Here is a 24,736-nt window from a genome sequence, read left to right as displayed (position 1 = left end):
TCCCACACCATCACCGACTCTATCCGCTCAGGGGATCTCCCATCCACAGCTACCAACCTTATAGTTCCCACACCTCGCACTTCCCATTTCTACCACCTACCCAAGATCCACAAACCTGCCTGTCCTGGCTATTGTCTCAGCTTGCTCTTGCCCCACCGAACTCGTTTCTGCATATCTCAACACGGTTTTATCCCCCCTTGTTCAGTCCCTTCCTACCTATGTTCATGACACTTCTCACGCTGTTAAACTTTTCGATGATTTTAAGTTCCTTGGCCCCCACCGCTTTATTTTCACCATGGATGTCCAGTCCCTATATACTTCCATCCCCCATCAGGAAGGTCTCAAAGCTCTCCACTTCTTTTTGGATTCTAGACCTAACCAGTTCCCTTCTACCATCACTCTGCTCCATCAAGCAGAATTAGTCCTTACTCTTAATAATTTCTCCTTTGGCTCCTCCCACTTCTTCCAAACTAAAGGTGTAGCTATGGGCACCCGTATGGGTCCTAGTTATGCCTGCCTTTTTGTTGGCTTTGTGGAACAATCTATGTTCTGTGCCTATTCTGGTATCTGTCCCCCACTTTTCCTTTGCTATATCGACGACTGCATTGGTGCTGCTTCCTGCACGCATGCTGAGCTCGTTGACTTTATTAACTTTGCCTCCAACTTTCACCCTGCCCTCAAGTTTACCTGGTCCATTTCCGACACCTCCCTCCCCTTTCTAGATCTTTCTGTCTCTGTCTCTGGAGACAGCTTATCCACTGATGTCTACTATAAGCCTACTGACTCTCACAGCTATCTGAACTATTCCTCTTCTCACCCTGTCTCTTGCAAAAATGCCATCCCCTTCTCATAATTCCTCTGTCTCTGCCACATCTGCTCTCAGGATGAGGCTTTTCATTCCAGGATGAGGGAGATGTCCTCCTTTTTTAAAGAAAGGGGCTTCCCTTCCTCCATCATCAACTCTGCTCTCAAATGCATCTCCCCCATTTGACGTACATCTGCTCTCACTCCATCCTCCCGTCACCCCACTAGGAATAGGGTTCCCCTGGTCCTCACCTACCACTCCACCAGCCTCCAGGTCCAACATATTATTCTCCGTAACTTCCGCCACCTCCAACGGGATCCCACCACCAAGCACATCTTTCCCTCCCCCCTCTCTCTGCTTTCCGCAGGGATTGCTCCCTACGCGACTCCCTTGTCCATTCATCCCCCTCATCCCTCCCCACTGATCTCCCTCCTGGCACTTATCCTTGTAAGTGGAACAAGTGCTACTCATGCCCTTACACTTCCTCCCTTACCACCATTCAGGGCCCCAGACACTCCTTCCAGGTGAGGCGACACTTCACTTGTGAGTTGGCTGGGGTGATATACTGTGTCCGGTGCTCCCGATGTGGCCTTCTATATATTGGCGAGACCCGACGCAGACTGGGAGACCGCTTTGCTGAACACCTACGCTCTGTCCGCCAGAGAAAGCAGGATCTCCCAGTGGCCACACATTTTAATTCCACATCCCATTCCCATTCTGATATGTCTATCCACGGCCTCCTCTACTGTAAAGATGAAGCCACACTCAGGTTGGAGGAACAACACCTTATATTCCGTCTGGATAGCCTCCAATCTGATGGTATGAATATTGACTTCTCTAACTTCCGCTAATGCCCCATCTCCCCCTCGTACCCCATCCGTTATTTATTTATATACACACATTCTTTCTCTCTCTCCTTTTTCTCCCTATGTCCCTCTGACTATACCTCTTGCCCATCCTCTGGGGTTTTTCCCCCCCCTCCCTCTTTTCCTTCTCCCTGAGCCTCCTGTCCCATGATCCTCTTGTATCCCCTTTGCCAATCACCTGTCCAGCTCTTGGCTCTATCCCTTCCCCTCCTGTCTTCTCCTATCACTTTGGATCTCCCCCTCCCCGTCCAACTTTCAAATCTCTTACTAACTCTTCCTTCAGTTAGTCCTGACGAAGGGTCTCGGCCCGAAACGTCGACTGTACCTCTTCCTGGAGATGCTGTCTGACCTGCTGCGTTCACCAGCAACTTTGATGTGTGTTGCTTGAGTTTCCAGCATCTGCAGAATTCCTCGTGTTTAGGCAGTGTACTTCACTAGTTGACAGTCAGATCCAGAGTGGAGATTTACCAGTTTTCAGTCATATTAGAGCCGGGGCATTAGATGTTAGTCTTATCAAGGACAGGGCTTCACCAGCTGTCAGAGTATCACTCTGTCAATCACACTGTGTCGGGGCCTCACATGCTGTCAGTTACAACATGAGAGACATTTTTGTTACCAGTCTAAACCCCTGAGACACCCAGGACCTCCCAAACAGAAGCCAGTCTCGGGGACCAGGTTCTGCCACAGGGAAGGTGGGGTGAAAACTGTGGAGGCAGAAGATCATCGCTGACAGAGACCGTGGGTTGTGAACCACTGATTTACAGTGGGTCCTGATTCACATTCCCCGCTGTACTGTGGGACCGGGTACATTTTACAGTGTTTATAAATCTCATTCCAGGTCCCCATCCCAACGTGGGAGAGGGGGAGGTGACCAGAACCGTCTGCTTCAGCAAGGATAAAAACACCTGTGAGAAGGAACAGGAGATCAGGGTGAAGAACTGCTCTGGTTACTTTGTGTATTGGCTGTGGCCGGTACACTGGGATCATGCTGTGTACTGTACAGGTAGGTGATCGTTCTCCACTGGAGTATCGGGGTGTGGGTTGGGTGCAAGAGGGAAAGTCTAATGTATCTGACTCTATCACCATCCTGGCAGGGCATTTCAGTCACTGACAACTCCCTGTGTGAAGAACCTGTCTCAGTATCAGAATCAGAATCAGGTTTAATATCACTGGCATACATCGTGAAACACGTTAACTTTACAGCAGCAGTGCGTTGCAATACATGGTAAATAGATATAGAGAAAACAAACAGTTACATCAAGTATAGATATCTCTGTTTAATAGTTAAGTCAAAATAAGAAGTACAAATAAACGGAAATAAAAAAGTAGTGAGGTTGTGTTCATGGATTCAAAGTCCATTTTGGAATCGTATGGCAGAGGGGAAGGAGCTGTTCCTGAATCACTAGGTGTGTGCCTTCAAGCTTCTGTACCTCCTACCTGAAGGTAACAGTGTGAAGAGAGCATGTCTTGGGTGGTGGGGATCCTTAATAATGGATGTCGCCTTCCAAAGGCATCGTTCCTTGAAGATTTCTCAGATACACGGTGGCTAGTACCCATGATGGAGTTGACTGATTTTACAAGTTTCTGCAACTTATTTCAATCTTGTCCATTCGCACCTACCCCACGTCCCAGACGGCAATGCAGCCAGTCAGAATGCTCCCAACAGTACATTTGTAGAAGTTTTCAAGTGTTTTAGGTGACAAGTCAAATCTCTTCAAACTCCTAATGAAATACAGCCACTGTCTTGCCTTCTTTATAGCTGCATTGATATCTTGGGCCCAGGTTAGGTGACGCCCAGGAATATGAAATTGCTCACTCTCTCCACCTCTGAGCCCTCTATGAGGAATGATTCATGTTTCCTCATGTTACCCCTCCTGAAGTCCACAATCAGCTCTTTGGTCTTGCTGATGTTGAGTGCAAGGTTGTTGCTGTGACATCATTCAACTAACTGATGCATCTCGCTCCTGTACGCCCTTTTGTCACCATCCGTATTTCTGACAGCAATGGTTGTATCATCAGCAAATTTATGGATGGCATTTGAGCTGTGCCTGGTCACACAGTCTTAAGTGTAGAGAGAATCGAAGCACACATCCCTGAGGTGTGCAAGTGTTGACTGTCAGTAAGGTGGAGATGTTATTTCCAATCCCCACAGTCTGTGGCCTACCAGTTAGAACGTCGAGGATCCAGATGCAGAGGGGGGTACAGAGTCATGGGCTCTGCTTCTTGTTGATCAGGACTGTAGGAATGATGGTGTTAAATGCTGAGATACAGTCAATAGACAGCATCCAGACCTATCTAAGAGTTTCTTAAATTCCCCTGATGTATCGGACACTGTCAACACCTTGGGCAGGGCATTTCATGTACCCAACACTCCCTGTGGAAAGAAATTATCTCTGACGTCCACCCTATACTTTCCTCCAGTCTCCTGAAAAATATACCCCCTGGGATTAGTCACTTCCACCCTGGGAAAACAGTCTCTGTCTCTTCACTCGATCTATACCCCTGGTATTAGTCACTTCCACCCTGGGAAAACAGTCTCTGTATCTTCACTCGATCTGTACCCCTGGTATTAGTCACTTCCACCCTGGGAAAACAGTCTCTGTATCTTCACTCGATCTGTACCCCTGGTATTAGTCACTTCCACCCTGGGAAAACAGTCTTTGGCTCTTCACTCGATCTGTGCCTCATCTTGTACACCTCGATCAAGTCACCTCTCATCCTCCTTCACATCAAACTTAAAATCGCTCATTCTCCTCACTCTCATAAAGGAGGAGGTACAGAGTCTGCAGACAGACACTCAGTATTTCAGGAACAGATTCAGGCTCCATCACCCAGATAGTGATCTCAACCAGACTCATACAGACGGGGGGAGGTGACCCACAAATACACAAGCCAATAACTGCGTAACCCATGTAACAATAAATGAACTGGAACTTCCCATCATGATCCTACAAAATCAAAAACACAAGGAGAATAAACAGTGTTGATCATTAGAAATGCAGGGGTGGGCTGTTGACCACACACCTCCTCTCCCCCCCACCCCCCCACCCCGGAGCGTCACTGCCCCCGACCCAAGGGGTCACCCGTCCTCAGCTATCATAGAGTCCATAACAAAGTCTAAAAGTCCCGGTGGGAGTCAACAGTGCTGTCTGGAGGTGCTGGGCGTTCCTGGACCCCCCTCCAGGGGAGGCCCTGTTTGTGTGAAACAAGAGGCTGGGCCCAGAGCGTCACTTCCTTCCTTCAGCCTCGCTGGGTTCGTGGTGGCTGAGTGCCAGCTGGTCCCAGAGCAGCACGACTGCCTTCTGCCGCTCACGCAGCCGCACCCGATATACCACATCAGAGATGTGATTGAGTACCTCTCCCGGCCTCTTCCAGTGGCTTTCCAGCCTGGGGGACGGTCCTTTCTGCCGCTCACGCAGCCGCACCTGATATACCACATCAGAGATGTGGTTGAGTACCTCTCCCGGCCTCTTCCAGCGGCTTTCCAGCCTGGGGGACGGTCCCTTCTGCTGCTCACGCAGCCGCACCCGATTTACCACATCAGAGATGTGATTGAGTATCTCTTCCAGTGGCTTTCCAGCCTGGGGGACAGTCCCTTCTGCCGCTCACGCAGCCGCACCTGATATACCACATCAGAGATGTGATTGAGTATCTCTTCCAGTGACTTTCCAGCCTGGGGGATGGTCCCTTCTGCGGGGAGGGGCCGTAGAGCCATACTGTGGCCCCCACCACATATTTCTCATTGGCGCCCTGGACTGGCGGCCCAGTCGCTTCTGAGACATGCAAGTGTCAGAGCAGAGCACGAACAGGTCCGTGTCCTGCCTCTACTCAGGCCAGTAGCAGTCTGCATGGAGCCTGACCAGCCTCTTTGCAACCCCGAAATGGCCAGTTCCACCAGCCCGTGCACTGACTGCAGCACCGTGGTGCGAAGCCCCCGGGGGACCACCGGCTGCAAGGGGTGTCTGTCACTGTTGGAAAACTGCCACAGTCAGACAGAAAGCCGTCGCGCACCTCAAGCGTCCCCCACTATGAGAACAGGGCTTTGGTCTCCGGATCCAGGACGGAGACCTCTGACCACTCCGCGTGTCGTCCATATGATCAGCCATCCCCTCATCCGGGCCAGCACGGGATCACTCACCTGCTCATGGTCCATATCGGTGAATGATGCCCTCCATCGTGTCGCCCGGGTTATGGAGCCTGGGTACACTTAACCCTTCGAGCTCCCTGGGAAGGCACGATGCTCGTTTCCCAGAAGCTTCCTCCAGACCTTTGGGAGCCAGGCCCAGAATGCAATGCAGGCTTACTGCACGGTACCTTGAGTTACTCCCCAGATCTGAATCCGATCTGTCCAATGTTGTAGCTCTTCAATCTCATTGTCAATTTCACATCCCCCCCACCTCCCCCCCGACACCAATGTGATGAGCATTTGGCCCATGATGACAGACGAGAAGGCTCATTTAACTCAGCCGCCGTTTTATTGTTATAAACACAGAACAGACCAGGCACCATGACCCAGACGGTGAACCCAACCAGTCTGATACAGATGGCGAGGTGACTTATCACACAGCCCAGTTACAGTTAGGGTGACCCTCAAATACACAAGTGAATAACTGTATAACCCAAGCTAAAATGTAACAGTAAATGCACTGGAACTTCCCACCATAATCCCACAAAAGCATTTTAACATGAGAACAATAAAACAATAAACAGCATTGACCATTAGAAAAGCAGGGGCAGGCTGTTGACCACACATCCCACTTCCATGTATGTATGTATCTGTGTGTGTGTGTGTGTAATATATTTCATTCTTGTATATTATATTTATAATATATATTTCAATAGTTCTGTTTATCATCAGAGAATGTACAACCTGAAATTCCTGTACTTCGCAGACGTCCACAAAACAGAAGAGTGTCCCTAAGACTGTGTGACAGTATCAAAATGTCACAACATATGACAGTGATACTAAACCTGATTCTGACTCTGAACAGAAGAGACCTGATGTCACTGAAGACGGGAATGGCTGGATGTGGTCTGTGGCTGAGAAGGGAGGAGATGGGAATTTAGGGAGAGTGGTGTGGACTGTGCTTTAGGAGAGGGTAATGTAGGGGATGAGAGGTTTGATCTGTTGGACCCGTGATGTTTATTGGGTTCTCACAGACTGGTACCTCTCATTCTCTGTGGCTAATTTCATCCTGATCAATGTGTTTTTTAAATCTCTCTACCATCCCCACCCACCCTGTCTCTCTTTACAGATCCCCAGTCGGACACAACTCGGGAACCCCAGGGAGCAGCAATGGGAGAACCTGGTCTGGGTTTGACCACCACCCCAGAATGGTCTGCGAGCTCAGGTATCCGTGGTGGAAGTACCCATTATTTGGAATGCTCTTCCCCATGGTCAGTCCCTAAAATTCATCCTGTGTCAGCCTGAGGACAGTGACGGGGGATTGGGAAAGAGAGGGTAGGTGTTGGCTTCACCACAGACCCAGGCTGAGAGCTGGTGCTCAGGGGTGGAGGAAATGAAAGTGTCCGGTGGGTGAGGTTTGGAGTGACGTTCAGGCAGGATATTTTCACTATTTGTTTAATTGTTACCGTCGCTGTCTGTAAGGAGTTTGTACATTCTCCCTGTGACTGTGTCGGTTTCCTCCCACATTACAAAGACGTCTGAGTTAGTAGGTTAATTGGTCACATGGGTGGTGGGGCTCGTTGGGCCGGTTACTGTGCTGTATCTCTAAATAATTGATGGCCCAGTCCATCACGGATAAAACCCTCCCCACCATTGAGCATATCGACATGGAGCGTTGTCAGCATTCATCATCAGGAACCTCCACCCCCCAGGACATGCTCTCTCCGTGTTGTTGCCATCAGGAAGAAGGTACAGGAGCCTCAGGACCCACGACACCAGGATTCCAGAGGTCCAGTCAGCAACAGGAGCAGAGAGGTTCGAAGAGGTTACTCACAGGCCGGTGAAGCTTGTGTGAAAGGAGAGCTTTGCGGGCATTCGGATATTCCAGAGGTCCATTCAACATTGGGAGCAGAGCACTGCGAATTAAGTAAATGGACTGAAGGGGCAAGTGGGGTGGCCATTGTTGGGAGTAGGCCAGCGGTGAGAGTAGAAGCATCAGGCTTTGACTCGAGGCTTCGACGAGAAGAGGCTGAGGCCAAAGAAACAGGTTAGAATATCTGGTTTCTTTTGCCCATTGTACAGTGCAGGCAGGATGGCAGATATGGCAGTGGAATGCTCCTCCGTTCAGATGTAGGAATTCATGGAACCTGATGGTCACCCTGATGACTACGCCTGTGGGAAATGCAGCCCACTCCAGCTTCTGAAAGTCCACATCAAGGAGCTGGAGTTGAATAAACTTAGGAATATCTGGGAGGCAGGGCAATTGATAGATATGACTTTTCAACAGGTGTTACAATCGGGGTGCAGAATTCGGACAGTGGATGGGTGAACACTGAGAGAGGTAAAGGGAGAAGGAAGTCAGTACAGGGTCCCCCTGTGGCCATTCTCCTCAGTAACAGGTATACACCTTTGGATACTGGTGAGGGGGATGACCTATCTGGGCAAGGCAGCAGCAGCCAAACCACCGTGGTCAGCTCTGAGCCTTGGAAAGAGAGGGTGTAGTCAGGCAGAGCAATAGTCATAAGGGAGTTGATAGCTAGGGGGACAGATAGGAGATTCTGGGGCAGCAAAAGAGAATCCAGGATAATGTGTTGCCTCTCAGGTGCTAGGTTGCAGGATGTCTCTGAACAGTTGCAGAATATTCTTGAAGGGGAGAGTGAGCAGCCGGAGGTCGTGGAACTTGTTGGTACCAATGGAACAGTAATGGCAAGTGTTTCTGGGAATAATGCGGAAGATGCAGGATCAGTTCTTTCCAAAGAGGAAGAAAGGTCCTAAGGGGAGGAAGGGGAGGCTGTGGCTGACAAGGGAAGTAATGGACAGTATAAAAATAAAAGAGAAGTATAACATAGCAAAGATGAGTGGGAAGTCGGAGGATTGGGAAACTTTTAAAGAGCAATGGAAGGCAACTAAAAAGGCAATGCATGGAGAAAAAAATGAGGTACGAAGGTAAACTAGCCAAGAATATAAAGGAGGATAGTAAAAGCTTCTTTAGGTATGTGAAAAGAAAAAAAAATAGTTAAGACCAGAATTGGACCCTTGAAGACAGAAACGGATGAACTTAATATGGGGAACAAGGAAATGGCAGAGAAGTTGAATAGGTACTTTGGATCTGTCTTCACTAGGGAAGACACAAACAATCTCCCAGATATAATAGTGGCCAAAGGACCTAGGGTAATGGATGAACTGAAGGAAATTGATATTAGGCAGGAAATGGTGTTGGATAGACTATTGGGTCTGAAGGCTGATAAGTCCCCCGGACCTGATGGTCTGCATCCCAGGGTACTAAAGGAGGTGGCTCGAGAAATCGTGGACACATTGGTAATCATTTTCCAATGTTCTATAGATTCAGGATCAGTTCCTGTGGATTGGAGGGTGGCTAATGTTGTCCCTCTCTTCAAGAAGGGAGGAAGAAAGAAAACAGGGAATTATAGACCGGTTAGCCTGACGTCGGTGGTGGGAAAGATGCTGGAGTCAATTATAAAAGATGAAATTACGACACATTTGGATAGCAATAACAGGATCAGTCTGAGTCAGCATGGATTTACGAAGGGGAAATCGTGCTTGACTAATCTTCTGGAATTTTTTGAGGATGTAACTATGAAAATGGACAAGGGAGAGCCAGTGGACGTAGTGTACCTGGACTTTCAGAAAGCCTTTGATAAAGTCCCACATAGGAGATTAGTGGGCAAAATTAGGGCACATGGTATTGGGAGCAGAGTACTGACATGGATTGAAAATTGGCTGGCTGACAGAAAAGAAAGAGTAGCGATTAACGGGCCCTTTCGGAATGGCAGGCGGTGACCATTGGGGTACCGCAGGGTTCAGTGCTGGGACCGCAGCTGTTTACAATATATATTAATGATTTAGATGAGGGAATTAAAAGTAACATTAGTAAATTTGCTGATGACACAAAGCTGGGTGGCAGTGTGAAATGTGAGGAGGATGTTATAGATTTATGGTCAGTGGTAAGAGATTCAGAATCAGAATCAGGTTTATTATCACTAACGTATCTTGTGAAATTTGTTGTTTTTTGGCAGCAGTACAGTGCAAGACAAAAAATATTCCTGTACGTTCCAAACAAAAATAAAATAAATAAATAGTACAAAAAAAAGGAATAGTGAGGTTGTGTTCATGAATTATAGAAGAACCCCAAAAGAATGACCGACAGAAAAACTTTAAAACCCGAAAGCCCCCCTCTCCCCTCCCACACCAAACGGCAGCAAGCATCACAAATCAACACCCCCTCCACCCCCACCCATTTCAGCAAAAAAACATCAGCCCCCCCCACCCACCAAGCAACAGCAAAACAGCCAAAGAGAGACCACGATCTGCAGTCAACAAAAACTGTTGTTTACCTAACAGTTCGACAGCCACAGGCGCGCGTTCTCACTAACAAGGATCGGAGAGATGTCACCATTTCACAGTGAAAGGGGAGACTGACAGTCACTGTGATGATGTTACAGTCTGCTGCATCACTTTTTATTCCGAGATTCACCGATTTGAGAATCGGCAGAAAACTGGGGGGGGGGGGAAGGAGAGAGAGAGAGACCCCTCCATCCACCACCCACCACCCACCACAGGAAAATCCTCATCTTATAGACAATAGGCGCAGAAGTAGACCATTCGGCCCTTCGAACCTGCACCGCCATTCTGAGGTCATGGCTGATCATCTACTATCAATACCCGGTTCCTGCCTTGTCCCCATAACCCTTGATTCCCCTATCCATAAGATACCTATCTAGCTCCTTCTTGAAAGCATCCAGAGAATTGGCCTCCACTGCCTTCTGAGGCAGCGCGTTCCACACCTCCACAACTCTCTGGGAGAAGAAGTTCCTCCTCAACTCTCATGCGACACCTCAGTCAGCAATATCGGCCTGGAATCAGTTACTCACAGGGCCGCACCCCGGAGGCACCATCTTCCCAGCCGTGCGTGGAGAATGTGGGAAAACGGTCGACCGGGGAGCTCCAGGAGCGGGTGATCATCCGCCATAAAAAACAGTTTCAGTGCCGTTGCAGGTCAGGACCTCGATAGAACCCCAGCCACCTTGGAAAGGGGAAAGGGAGACAGTAAAGAGAGGAATTTAAGCTGTTTCCACAGATGAGCTCGAAGAAGCTTGGCGCCATCTTAACTTCATCGACTGGAGGGACCACCCAGGAACCGCCCTCTGTCCCATCGGGAGTCACATCACTGCACTGCTGCTACAAAATGACAAATTTGCAGTGATGTCAATTGGTGATAGTTATTCTGATTGTCAGGATATATAAAAATATGTAGAAGATTACGAGGGGTACAGATAGGGTCGACTCAGAGTCAAAGTAAGATTTATTATCAAAGTACTTATTTGTCACCATATACTACCCTGAGATTCACTTTATTGCAGTCATTTACAGGAAAATAAAGAAATACAACACAATTTATGGAAAAACTATACAAAAACAAAGACTAACAAACAAGCAACGTGAAAATGAAGGCGAATTGTGGAAATAAAATATTAAATAATACTGAGATGATGAGTTGTAGATTCCTTGAAAGTGAGTCTGTCGGTTGTGGAATCAGTTCAGAGTTGATGTGAGTGAAGTTATCCGCACCGGTCAGGAGTCTGATGGTTGTGGGGTAATAAATGTTCCTGAAGCTGGTGGTGTGGGACCTCCTGCTGGAAATATTACCACTGATCAGGGGTGAATATAACTAGAGGACATAGATTTATGGGCAGTGGTAAGAGATTCAGGATCAGAATCAGGTTTATTATCACTAATGTATATTGTGAGATTTGTTGTTTTTTGGCAGCAGTACAGAGCAAGACAAAAAATATTCCTGTACGTCCCAAACAAAAATAAAATAAATAAATAGTGCAAAGAGAGGAATAGTGAGGGGTTGTGTTCATGAATTACAGAACACCAAAAGGATGAACGACAGAAAAACTTTAAAACCCCAGAGCCCCCCTCCCCCCCCACACAGAAGCAGCAGCATCAACAAATCAACCTCCCCCTTCACCCCCACCCATTTCAGCAAAAAAGTGTCAGTGTCCCCCACCCACCAAGCAACAGCAGAGCAGCCGAAGAGAGACCACGATCTGCAGTCAACAAAAGCTGATGTTTACCCAACATTTCGACAGCCACAGGCGCTCGCTCTCGCGTGCTCTCTCTCTCACTCTCCTCACTCTCTCTCTCTCCTCACTCTCCTCACTCTCCTCACTCTCCTCACTCTCTCTCACTCTCCTCACTCTCCTCACTCTCCTCACTCTCCTCACTCTCCTCACTCTCTCTCTCTCACTCTCCTCACTCTCCTCACTCTCCTCACTCTCTCTCACTCTCCTCACTCTCTCTCACTCTCCTCACTCTCCTCACTCTCCTCACTCTCCTCACTCTCTCTCACTCTCCTCACTCTCCTCACTCTCCTCACTCTCCTCACTCTCCTCACTCTCTCTCACTCTCCTCACTCTCTCTCCTCGCTCTCACATTAACAAGTGTCATTGTTAGGGAGATGTCACCCATTTCACAGTGAAAGGGGAGACTGACGGTCACCGTGATGATCTTACAATCTGCTGCATCGCTTTTTATTTGGAGATTCTCCAACTCGAGTATCGGCAGAAAACTCTCCCCACCACCGAGAGAGAGAGAGAGAGAGAGAGTGTGTGTGATTGCTCGACCACAGAGACCTCCATCCATACATCCGCCACAGCAAAATCTTGATGTTCCTTTTCCCGCGACACCTCCTTTGGCAACATCGGCCTGGAATCAGTTATCCACAGGGCCGCACCCCGGAGGCACCATCTTCCTAGATGTGTGTGGAGAATGTCGGAAAACAGTTGGCCGGGGAGCTCCAGGAGCAAGAGCTCATCCGCCATAAAAAGCAGTTTCAGAGCTGTTGCAGATCAGGACCTCGATAGAACCCCGACAACCTTGAAAAGGAGACAATAAAGAGAGGAATTTAAGCTGTTTCCGCAGATCAGCTCGAAGAAGCAGCCACTTGGTGCCATCTTAACTCCACCCATTGGTCACAGAGAGGGGTGGAGTGACTGAGAGTGACACAGGAGTGGGGGAGGAGTGATGGAGGTGAGAGGGGAGGATGACCACAGAGAGGAAGGGAGGAATGACTGTGAGGAGTTGCACGGTGACTGATGAGACATAGAAACGACCGGGGTGGCATTTGAGTAATTCAGTACGTGGACAGAAAGAAATGGGTGAAAACACACAGGAGAGAGGGATGGAGAGAGAGGTGGGATGCTGGAGTACGAGGAATGTGGTGAGTGAAGAGAGAGTGATGACTGTGTAAGGAGAGTTGGGCAGAGAGATCAGTGAGAGTGACACTCCAACTGGAGGGAAGGAAGGTGAGACTGACGAGAGTGATGCAGACAGAGTGAACGCCGACAGAGGGAGATGTGAGAAGCGAGATTTGAGAGTGAAGGGGAGAGGTATTAAAGAACAAAGGAGAGGGGAGTGTGAGTGTTTCAGAGGACAGATTTGATGTGGACTTGAGCCTCCTGTTCCTGCCGCTGATTTCCTTCCTGATCTAACATAAACTTTGTTTACTGCATTACCCATCCTTTGTATATCTTCTTATTACAGATTCCCAACCAGACACAACTCATAAACCCCAGGGATCAGTGACCGGAGAACCTGGTCTGGGTTTGACCATCACCACAGCAGGATCTTCAAGCTTACTAACAGATCTGCAGACAGACACAACTCCAAAACCCCAGGGATCGGTGACAGGTAAACCTGGTCCGGGTTTGACCATCACACCAGCTGTGTCTGCGAGTTCACGTACAGATTCCCTGTCGGCCACAACTCAGGAACCCCAGGGATTGGTGACAGGTAAAGCTGGTCCGGGTTTGACCATCACACCAGCTGTGTCTGCGAGTTCACGTACAGATTCCCTGTCGGTCACAACTCAGGAACCCCAGGGATCAGTGACAGGTAAACCTGGTCCGGGTTTGACCACCACACGAGCAGGGTGTTTGAGGTCAGGTACAGATCCCCAGTTGGACACAATTCAGGAAACCCAGGGGCTGTAAACACGGGTATTCATGGTGGGGGTCATTGAAGGGAATGATCTTCCCCTCCTTCAGTTCTCAATATTCATCTGGGCTTCGACTGTGAGTGGTGACTGGTCACAGACATTCACAAGGGTGACTTCCCATTCCCATTCCCACATGTCTGTCCAAGGCCTCCTCCACTGACATGATGAGGCCAAACTCAAATTGGAGGGGCAACACTTCATACTGTGTCTAGGTAGCATCCAAACTGACAGCATGAACGTTGATTTCTTGAATTTCTGGTAATGGTCCTCAATTCTTCACCATTTCCCATCTCCTTTTCCCTCTCTCACCTAATATCCTTGTCTGCCCATCCATCACCTCCCTCTGGTGCTCCTACCCCCTTTTCTTTCTTCCATGGCCTTCTGTCGTCTCCTATTAAATTCCCCCTTCTCCAGCCCCGTATCTCTTTCACATATCAACTTCCCAGCTCTTTACTTCACCCCTCCCTCTCCTGGCTTCTCCTATCACCTTGTGTTTCTCCCTCCTCTCTCCTTTCCAACTCTTGACTCCTCATCTTTTTTTCCTCCAATCCTGCTGAAGGGTCTCAGCCCAAAGCGTCAACTGTTTTTCCAATAGATGCTGCCTGGCCTGCTAAGTTCCTCCAGCATTTTGTGTGTGTGGCAGGAACACTGATTTCTCTACTGACGGTAATTTCTACCCCCTACCACTTCTCTCTATTTCCATTCCCATTCTGGCTCCCCTCTTAGTCTTTCTCCTCTCCTCACCTGCCCGTCATCTCCCTCTGTTCCCCCTCCTCCATTCCTTTATTCTCTGGTCCACCGTCCTCTCTGATTGGATTAGTCCTTCTTCAGCCCTTTAACCTCTTCCACATATCACCTCCCAGCTTCTCAAATCACCCACCCACCCACCTTCCCACTCACCTGGCTTCACCTATCACCTGCCAGCTGTACTCCTCCCCACCTCTTTATTCTGGCTTCTTCCCTTCCTTTCCAGTGCTGATGAAGGGTCTCAGCCCAAAACATTCACTGTTCATTCCCCTCCAGAGATGCAGCCTGATCTGCTCAGTTCTTCCAGCATTTTGTGTGTGTTGCTCTGGATTTTCAGCATCTGCAGAATCTCTCATCTTTATGAATTATTGCCTGTGTTTAATCTCTGCCAATCTCCCATGTCTCTGTTACTTTGCTCCAGACCTGGAGGCTTCCACAATGGATCAGCCCGATGAATCATCTAGAGGACAACCCACCCCATCACCGTCCTCTGTCTCAGTGGGAGAGACATCCTCAGGTATTAGATCTTGTGACCATCAGGGTCTCTCAGTCTCTCACTCTGTGATGTCAAACTTCTCATAGACCAACTCAGCTGTTAGATGTGCATTGTAACAGCTGGCAATGAGTGTTCAGTTATTCCTTCCCTCTGTCTGTGTGAAATTTCTGCTTTGTCCAAGATGTCTCACAGTTGGTGTGCTTTGTTGTAGGGAAGAATAAGTCTCTTTGTCTGAGGTGGTCCATGTGGCCGGGTAAGATGGAATGTCAGGGAGAGGATGAGGACAGAACCCCGGGGATTTAATGAGAGAGGGGTTCACTGGGGAAGTGTCTGTCAACCTTTGGAATGACGGAGATCTGGTTCAGAATCAGAGGGGTGTGTTTACTGACCGACACCGGGGAACTGACAAGGTTTGTGCAGCAAAGATCACAGAATACGGGTGTAGGTCTGGAGCTTCAGAGAATGAGGGGGTAGGGTTTACTAAATTATGAGGGGTACAGATAGGGTACATGCAAGCAGGCTACTTCCACTGAGGTTGAGTGAGACCAGAACTAGAGGTCACAGGTTAAGAGTGAAAGGTGAAATGTTTAAGGGGAACATGAGAGGGAACGTCTTCACTCTGAGGGTGGTGTGAGTGTGGAACAAGCTGCTGACAGATGTGGTGGATGTGGGTTTGATTTCAACATCAAAGGGAAGTTTGGATGAATACATGGATGGGAGGGGAATGAACAGCTTTGTTCTGGGTGCAGGTTGATGAGACGATGAGGAATATTAGTTCAGCATGGACTAGATGGGCCAAAGGGCCTGTTTCTATGCTGTAGTGCTCTATGACTGTGATAACTATGAGTGAGCAGGTCGTGGGGGCAAGGAGGCAGGGAGGGAGAGGGGTGTGAGGGGGAAGAGGAGGGAACAGGGATGAAGGTGCGGATGAGAGAGAGGTCTGGGGTGTGTGACGAAGAGAGAGGATGGGAGGGGAAGAGGAGGGAACAGGGATGGGGGGTCACTGAAGGAAGACTGGAGGTCAGAATAGGAGAGAGGATGGGAGGAGAAGAGGAGTGGAATCAGAGTCAATTAGGTTTAATATCACTGCTTAAAAAAATTAATTAAGTATTGAATTGACTTTATTTCTTACAACCTTCACATAAATGAGGAGTCAGGTCACTCGTCTGAGTGCTACTAGTACCATGTAACCCAGTACTACCTGTCGTATGGTCGGGTGGTTGGCAACTAAACCAGCTCCTGCATCGGGCTTGCCTGGTGAGGAGGGTGGCTAGACACCTTACAGGACGAAAAACAAGATCTGTCAAAGGGCGGATGAACCCTGTCGTAGGGTCAGTGGCCATCTAGCAAACACGTGCCGTGAAGCGCGGAAAGGGCATCCTTTGCATCGAAGCTCGGTCTGGCCATTCACTGCAACAGAACTTCCCCAGCCGTCTTGGACCTCACCATGCTGCTGGATCCGGGAGGGGATGTCGAGAGGGTGGGTCTGGACCTGTGTAACCCCCTACTCACCTAAAACCCATTCATCTGGGCTTTGTCTGAGAGTAGTGACAGCATTCACAAGGGAGACTTCCCATTCCCATTCCCACATGTCTATTCGAGGCCTCCTCCATTGACATGATGAGGCTAAACTCAAATTGGAGGGACAACACTTCATATTGCGTCTGGGTAGCTTCCAAACTGACAGCATGAATATTGATTTCTTGAACCATTCCCCATCTCCTTTTCCCTCTCTCACCTAATCTGCCTGCCCATCACCACCCTCTGGTGCTCCTACCCCCTTTATTTTCCATGGCCTTCTGTCTTCTGTTGGATTCCCCCTTCTGCAGCCCTGTACCTCTTTCACCTATCAACTTCCCAGCTCTTTACTTCACCCCTCCCCCTCCCGGTTTCACCTAACATCTCGTGTTTCTCCTTCCTCTTCCCCCAGCTTCTAAATCTGACTGTTCATCTTTCCTTCTCCAATCTTGCTGAAGGGTCTCGGCCTGAAACGTCGACTGTTTACTCCTTTCCCATAGATGCTGCCTGGCCTGCTAAGTCCCTCCAGCATTTTGTGTGTGTGGCAGGAACACTGATTTCTCTGCTGACAGTAATTTCTACCCCCTACAACTTCTCTCTATTTCCATTCCCATTCCGGCTACCCTCTTAGCCTTCTCTTCTCCTCTCCTCACCTGCCCGTCATCTCCCACTGGACCCCTCCTCCATTCCTTTATTCTCTGGTCCACTGTCCTGTCTGATTGGATTAGTCCTTCTTCAGCCCTTTACCTCTTCCATATATCACCTCCCAGCTTCTTAAATCACCCCCTCCCTCACCCACCCACCTTCCCATTCACCTGGCTTCACCTATCACCTGTCAGCTGTACTCCTCCCCACCTCTTTATTCTGGCTTCTTCCCCCTTCCTTTCCAGTGCTGATGAAGGGTCTCAGCCCAAAACATTCACTGTTTATTCCCCTCCAGAGATGCAGCCTGACCTGCTGAGTTCTTCCAGCATTTTGTGTGTGTTGCTCTGAATTTTCAGAATATTCATCTTTGTGAGTTATTGTCCCTGTTGTGTTATTTAAGCTCTGCCCATTTCCCATGTCTGTGTTACTTTGTTCCAGACCTGGAGACTTCAACAATGGAACAGCCTACAGGATTGTCTACTGGAGAACACACCCAGGAACTGTCCTCTGTCCCAGGGGGAGACACGTCCTCAGGTACCAAGTCTCAGTCTGTCTGTGTTCATTCAGTCTCTGTCACTCTGTGAGGTTGAACCTCCCGTGGACCAGTTCACCCACTGGATGTACAGTGCATTGTGGGGAGGGGTGTGAATGATGGAGTCAGTAGTTCCTCTGTCCTGTCTGTTGGGTTGGGTTTGGTGAGTCGTGAGGGATGAGGCTCTGTTGGGGGTTGGAGAGAGTGGGGTGGGAGGAATCAACAGAGAGGGGTGGAGTGACACCGGTGGGAGGGGAGGAGTGGTGGAGGTGAGAGAGGAGGATGGTCACAGAGAGGAAGGGAGGAATGACGGTGAGGATTTGCACGGTGACTGATGAGACATAGAAACGACCGGAGTGGGATTTGAGTGATTCAGTACGTGGACAGAAGGAAATGGGTGAAAACACAGGAGAGAGGGATGGAGAGAGAGGTGGGATGCTGGAGTGGGAGGAATGAGGTGAGTGAAGAGAGAGTGATGGCTGTGTAAGGAGAGTTAGGCAGAGAGATCAGTGAGAGTGACACTCCAACAAGAGGGAAGGAAGGGGGGACTGATGAGAGTGATGCAGGCAATGAATGCCGAGAGAGGGAGAGATGAGGAGAGGGATTTGAGAGTGAAGGGTAGAGGTTTTAAGGAGCAAAGGAGAGGGAAGTATGTATATTTCAGAGGATAGATTAGACGCCTGTGTGTGGGGGGAGTAAATTTTGCTTACTGGAAGGAGAAATCGATATTCATACCAGTATGTAGGAGGCTATCATGTAAGGTGTTGCTCCTCCACATTGAGGGTGGCCTCATCTTGACCCAAGATGCACCTCCACACCTCTGCCACATCTGTTCATAGGTTGTGGCTTTCCATTCCAAGACATCAGAGATGTCCTTCTCATTATTTATTTAATTATTGCTCAGCATAGCAAAGCTTTCAATCTACAGATACATTTACATTTCTTCCCTTCACAGATATCAGCTATCAGAACACTCCCATCAAGATATAGACATAACCCAACATCCTATACAAAAGCCCTTATTAGTATAGCAGACAGGTTTACATCTATATACTGTAGAAAAGGTTGCCATGATTTATGAAAACTCTTTGTTTTTGTGTGTATCATACATGTCAAAAAGTCCAAAGGAATATATTCCATGATTAATTTACACCAACCAAAAAGTCCAGGGGCCTTATCGGATATCTAACAAAGTAAAATGTTCTTCCTTTCACAAAAAGTCAGGATATTAAAAAGGTTTTTCTGATGTGCATTAATAATACGACTTCTGGGTAAGCGTTAGAGAAAAGAAACTGGGTCCAGTTCAAGCTCCATCTTCAGAATCTTTTCCATTTCACCCAAAATATCACTCCACTGTGCCTGAAGCTTGGGACAAGTCCAAAAACAGTGGGTGAAAGTTCCAGTATTTACTTTACATTTTGAACACATTGGAGAAACCCTCGTCTTAAATTTTGAGAGATGATCTGGATCATTTGGGCTCTATTGCAGAATTTTGAGTTGCAGTGCTTTAGTTCTATTACAAACTGAAATTTTCTTTGCATTATCACAGATGTCTTCTCGTACTTCAGCTGTAATTTCTATTCCCAGCTCTTCCTCCCAGACCTTTCCCAGCTGCTCAGCCTCTCCACAAGAACATTCCCTCAAGATGCTGTAAAAAGTACTAATGGAGACTTTACCCTTAGAACAAAACACCCTCTTTTCTATGTCAGAACTATAGAAAACAGTTAACAATGATGTTTTTTCTGTATATAATCTCCTATCTGAAAGAAACGAAAAAGATCATTGTTGGGTATGTTAAATTTCTGTACTATTTGACTAAAAGACATCATCGTTCCTTCATCAAACAAATCTCCTAGATGGAAAATACCCTTAGAAATCCAAAGTTTAAATCCAGAATCCATTATGCCAGGCTGAAAATCTGGACTGCCGGTTATTGAAGTGAAGGGTGATATTTTCACTGTGTTGCCCTCAATTTGTCGCACCACGCGACCACCCTCCAAACCTTGATCATATTAATTGTTATAGGATTGTGGCAATATTCCTTAACTAGTTTCATCTTATTGAGGAAAAGCAAATTAATAAGAGGGCATTTTGTTTGTGAATCTTCAATGTCTAGCCAAATTGAGGAGGGGTCCCTGCAAACCCAGTCAACTTCATAAAATAAAAAGGAACTTAATTGATATTTTTTGATGTCTGGAAAATCCAGACATCCTAGACTACTGGGAAGCTGTAACTTAGGCATTTTAATACAGGGTCTTTTTTTGTTCCAGATGAAAGAAACAATCCAATCATTTATTTTTCTTAAGTATTTGTTGGGTAAAAATGACTGGAATCATTCGTATAGGGTAGAGCAGACAAGGAAGAATGTTTATTTTGAGCAAGGATATTTGGCCAAGCCAAGAATTGAGAAGGGTGCTCCATCGCTCAAGATCCTGTTTGATTTTTGTCAAATAACTGTGTAAGGTTAGCTTTGAACAATTGATCAGACATAAGTGTGCTAAATATGCCAAAGTAAACAAAACCTGTCTGCAACCATTTAAAGGGGAAAACACCCTGAGTGTCAGGTACCTACTGCAGATTCCCCAGATGCATAGCCTCTGATTTAGTAAAGTTTATTTTATAACCTGAAAAGGTGCTAAATGAATTGATGCACTGTATAAGGTGGTGCACTGATTTAGCAGGGTTTGATAAGAAAATTAGAACATCATCCGCATACAATGTAATTTTATGTGACGTTATGCCTATATCTGGAGTAGATATTTTGGGGTCTTGCCGAATAGCCTCAGCCAATGCCTCGATCACTAGTGTGAAAAGTAGTGGTGATAAAGGGCAGCCCTGCCCACTGTCCCTCAGAATACTAAAATTATCCGACCTAATACCATTGGTGAGAATCACAGCCAAAGGGTCATTATAAAGAACCTTCCCCTACTTAATAAAATTATTGCCCAAACCAAATCGTTCTCAAGTGAAAAAAAAGATACGGCCACTTGACACGATCAAGGGCCTTTTCTGCATCTAAGGAAACCACCAAGCTGTCTACTGCCTGTTGCTGACATGCCTGAATCACATTAAATAATCTTTTGATATTGTTAGATGATCTACAGCCTCTTACAAAACCTGTTTGATCCTCTTTTTATGACGAAAGGTAGCACAGTTTCTAATCACAATGCTAAGGTTTTAGATAAGAGTTTAAAGTCAACATTTAACAATGAAATAGGCCTGTAGAAGGCACAATCTTCAGGGCTCTTTCCTTTCTTAAGAATTAGGGAGATATCAGCTCCTCTCAATGATGGTGGGAGGAGACCACAATTAAATGCATGATTGAACATGTCAGGCACAGGCTCTGATAATAACCTTGTGAACTCTTTATAGAATTCACTAGTGAGTCCATCAGGACCAGGGGCCTTCCCACGTTGGAGCTGTCTCACAGCGTCCTGTATCTCATGTATAGATAACGGAGCATTAAGGAGGGACTCTTGTTCAGAAGAAATGCCTAGGAGATCTAAATTCCTGAAAAAGGACTCCATCCTAGATTGTCCGACATTGCATTGCTCAGATTGATATAATTTAGAATAAAAATTCTTATTCACAACATTAATCATTTTAGAATTACTAGTGAGGGCTCCTGTCCCATCCCTAATTGAAGCAATAGTCTGAGAGGCATTTTTCTTTCTGGCTAAATAAGCCAAATACCTACCTGGTGTTTCACCATGTTCAAACATCGTTCTTTAGCAAATGTCAATTTTCCTTTGGCTGCTTGTGTAAGTAAAGTGTTTAGTGTACAGCGTAGGGCTGTAAGATTCTGTAACTTGGCTGCAGAAGGCTTATTAATATAATCCTTTTCAGCTGCCGCAAGCCTTGCTTCCACTAGGCTCTGCTGTTCCACAGCTTGTCACTTCTTACTAGCAGAGTAGGAGATAATTAATCCCCTTGCACAGGCCTTAGCGGTTTCCCAGAGCATCGATGGGCTACTAGCTGATTTGGAATTAATAGATAGGAAAGTTTTAAATTCGGAAATAGTTGTCCATAAATTTATTATCTTTTAGAATAAAAGGATTCAACCTCCAATGTCTAGATTGTGCTGAATTATCTTTGGGCTTAATATTCAAATATACTGCTGCATGATCAGAAATAATGATATTTCTGATTGTACAGGGCACAACTAAATCTAGGAGTGTTTTGGGGGTTAGAAAAAAGTCTCTTCTGGTATAACACTTGTGTCGATTAGAAAAAAAATGTGAAGTCTTTGAAGGATGTAACAACCTCCAGACATCCTCAAGTCCTAGTTCTCCACGTAAGCCCATGATTTGTTTGGACTGTGAGTAGAGCAATGGGGGACCACTAGGCTCTCTGTCCATCAATGGGTCCATGAGACAATTAACATCCCCACCTACAATAATGTTTTATATTGAAAAGCCTGTAAGTTTGGAAAAAGCATCTATTAGGAATTTGAGAGGATGAGCTGGAGGGCAGTAAACATTGAGAATACCATATTCCTCTCCATATATTGAAGCCTTAACAATCACAAATCTCCCATACTTATCCTTAATGCAGTCTAATAACTTAAAAGGTAGATTCTTCCTAATTAAAATGGCCATTCCCTACTCCTGGTATTAAAAGATGAAAAATAGACTTGATCAAATCCACTCTGTTGCAATTTTAGATGTTCTTTATCATTTAAATGTGTCTCCTGCAATAAGGCTATTTCCACCCTTTCCTTTTTCAGGTTTAATAGGATTTTCTTTCTCTTGATTGGCGAATGACCCCCCCCCTTAATGTTCCAAGTGCACTATTTTAATATACTACTGGTCATAACCCTTTATAACAATCATTTGACTCCGGAGGAGAAGAAACCCGACTTAAGTTCAGCTGAGCAGCAGTAAGTGAATAAAAAAAAACACACAAGAAAAACAAAGCGCCAACAGTGCTGAACTAGAGGACTTACCCCGCACTGAAAGGGGATATCTGAACCTTCTAGCACCCCATATTCTGCCCCACTGCCAATATGGCATTTAACATAGTCAAAAATGAAAATAGGGCATAATTTATCAATCCACCGATTTGTTACCATCATGTTTAAACTCCTTCAGGCTGGAGCAGTACCGCTAACTTAAACAAATAATGGAAGTATATTAATCAAAGCAAACACGTTACCCATCCAATAAGATATCTTGCTGTCGAGTAACGAAAAGCGACCATCGAGCATGTTATTGCCCATAACCAGGCCTACACAATATATATATTCTTTAGCCCAATCTGTCTACAAAAGTTTACCATGCCAGGAGAATCAAATATCTTAGTGGTCCTGTTGTAGGTGATTTTCAGCGCCGCTGGGTACAGCATAAAGTGCTGGATTCCGGATTCTCTCAGTCACTTCTTTACCTGATTGAATTCCTTGCGCTTCCGAATAACGGCTGCCGAAAAATCTTGAGAAAACATAAGCCTGGATCCCTCATAAGCCTGGATCCCTCATAAGCCTGGATCCCTCATATATTAAAGCCTGGGCATCAGTCCCACGGTGTCTCAAAGCCTCCACCACTCTTTGCTTATCACCAAAATTATGGAACCGCACGAGGACAGGTCGAGGGCATTGGTCTGGGCCTGGTTTTGGAGCCAGCGTATGAAGAGCTCTTTCCACCTTAATCCAGCTTGGTTTCCAAATCAAGGAAATTAGGCAGCCAGCCCTCAAAATAACTTTGCTGGCTGGCTGCCTTCTGTTCCTTCAGGTAGATGATAATTTGTATGTTCTTCCTCCTACCTCTATTCTCAAGATCATCGATATGGTCAGACAGGCTTTGAACTTGCTTTTCTAGTGCTGGAATGCAGCTTTGGGCTTGATCGGCTACAGTTTTTATCATGGAGACCGGGGAGAGCGCTCTGTGCAGTCCATCCTGGCTGCCTTTTTAGTACCTATCAGTGGCATGGTGTTGAAGCAGCTCAAAAAAATACTCATCGATGTTCTTGTTATGAAATCCGACACTTGGGGATTTTTAAAAAAAAGTTGGAACGGATAGGTTTATATGCGAAATTATCAGTGCTGTGGTGCTGAGCTCAGTAAGCAGACCTTTCACTGCCCCGCCATCTTGAAACCCCAGAGATGTCCTCCTCATTTAAAGAACAGAGTTTCCTCGTCCTCACCCACAACTCCTCCATTTCATGTACATCTACATTCACTCTATCTTCCCACCATCATAATAGTGATTGAGTCCCTCTTGTCCTCATCTACCACCCATCAGATTCCCTCTCCAACAAATTATGCTCTGCAACTTCAGCCATACCCAAAGAGATCAGACCACCGAACATACCTTTACCTTCCCCCACCCCCACCCTTCTGCCTTTCACAGTGGTGGCTTCTTCCACAATTGCCTTGTCCGTTCGTCCCTCCCCACGAATCTCCCTCCCAGCACTTATCCCTGGCAAGTGGCCTAGGTGCTATATCTGCCCCTATACCTCCTCCCTCACCTCCATTCAGGGCCCCAAACAGGTGAGGCAACACATCAACCGTGAATCTGCTGTCTGTTGTGTCCGGTAAAAAGGCACCAAAGTATTCGGGCTCTCACGGCCAAACTATGTAACAGTTTCTTCCCCCAAGCCATCAGACTTCTCAATACCCAGAACCTGGACTGACAGCAACCTACTGCTCTCTACTGTGCATATTGTCTTTATTATTTATTGTAATGCCTGCACTGTTTTGTGCACTTTATGCAGTCCTGGGTAGGTCTGTAGTCTAGAGCAGCTTTTCTGTTGTTTTACGTAGATGAGTGTAGTTTTTGTATTGTTTCATGTAGCACCATGGTCCTGAAAAACGTCGTCTCGTTTGTACTGTGTACCGTACCAGCAGTTAAAGTCGAAATGACAATAAAAAGTGATTTGACTTGGTGTTCCTGGTGTGGCTACCTCTACATTGGTGAGACCTGTCGTAAGCTGAAGGAACAGGTTCTCGAAGACCTCCGCACTATCCGCCATAAGCGAGATTTC

General features: G+C 46.8%; 1 protein-coding gene across 1 annotated transcript in view; it reads left to right on the top strand.

Moving 5' to 3' along the window:
* The window catches only part of LOC140207172 (uncharacterized), a 130,081-nt gene that overhangs the window by 67,081 nt on the left and 38,264 nt on the right, over positions 1 to 24,736 (top strand). The window contains exons 14-18 of the mRNA XM_072275523.1: positions 2,510 to 2,674; positions 6,927 to 7,022; positions 13,367 to 13,513; positions 14,989 to 15,084; positions 17,665 to 17,760. Of these exons, the coding sequence (XP_072131624.1) occupies positions 2,510 to 2,674; positions 6,927 to 7,022; positions 13,367 to 13,513; positions 14,989 to 15,084; positions 17,665 to 17,760 (600 nt within the window). The remainder of the gene's footprint in view (positions 1 to 2,509; positions 2,675 to 6,926; positions 7,023 to 13,366; positions 13,514 to 14,988; positions 15,085 to 17,664; positions 17,761 to 24,736) is intronic.

Source organism: Mobula birostris, chromosome 13 (assembly GCF_030028105.1).
Source record: "Mobula birostris isolate sMobBir1 chromosome 13, sMobBir1.hap1, whole genome shotgun sequence".
NCBI lineage: Eukaryota > Metazoa > Chordata > Chondrichthyes > Myliobatiformes > Myliobatidae > Mobula > Mobula birostris.
This window is presented reverse-complemented; position numbering and strand designations above follow the sequence as displayed.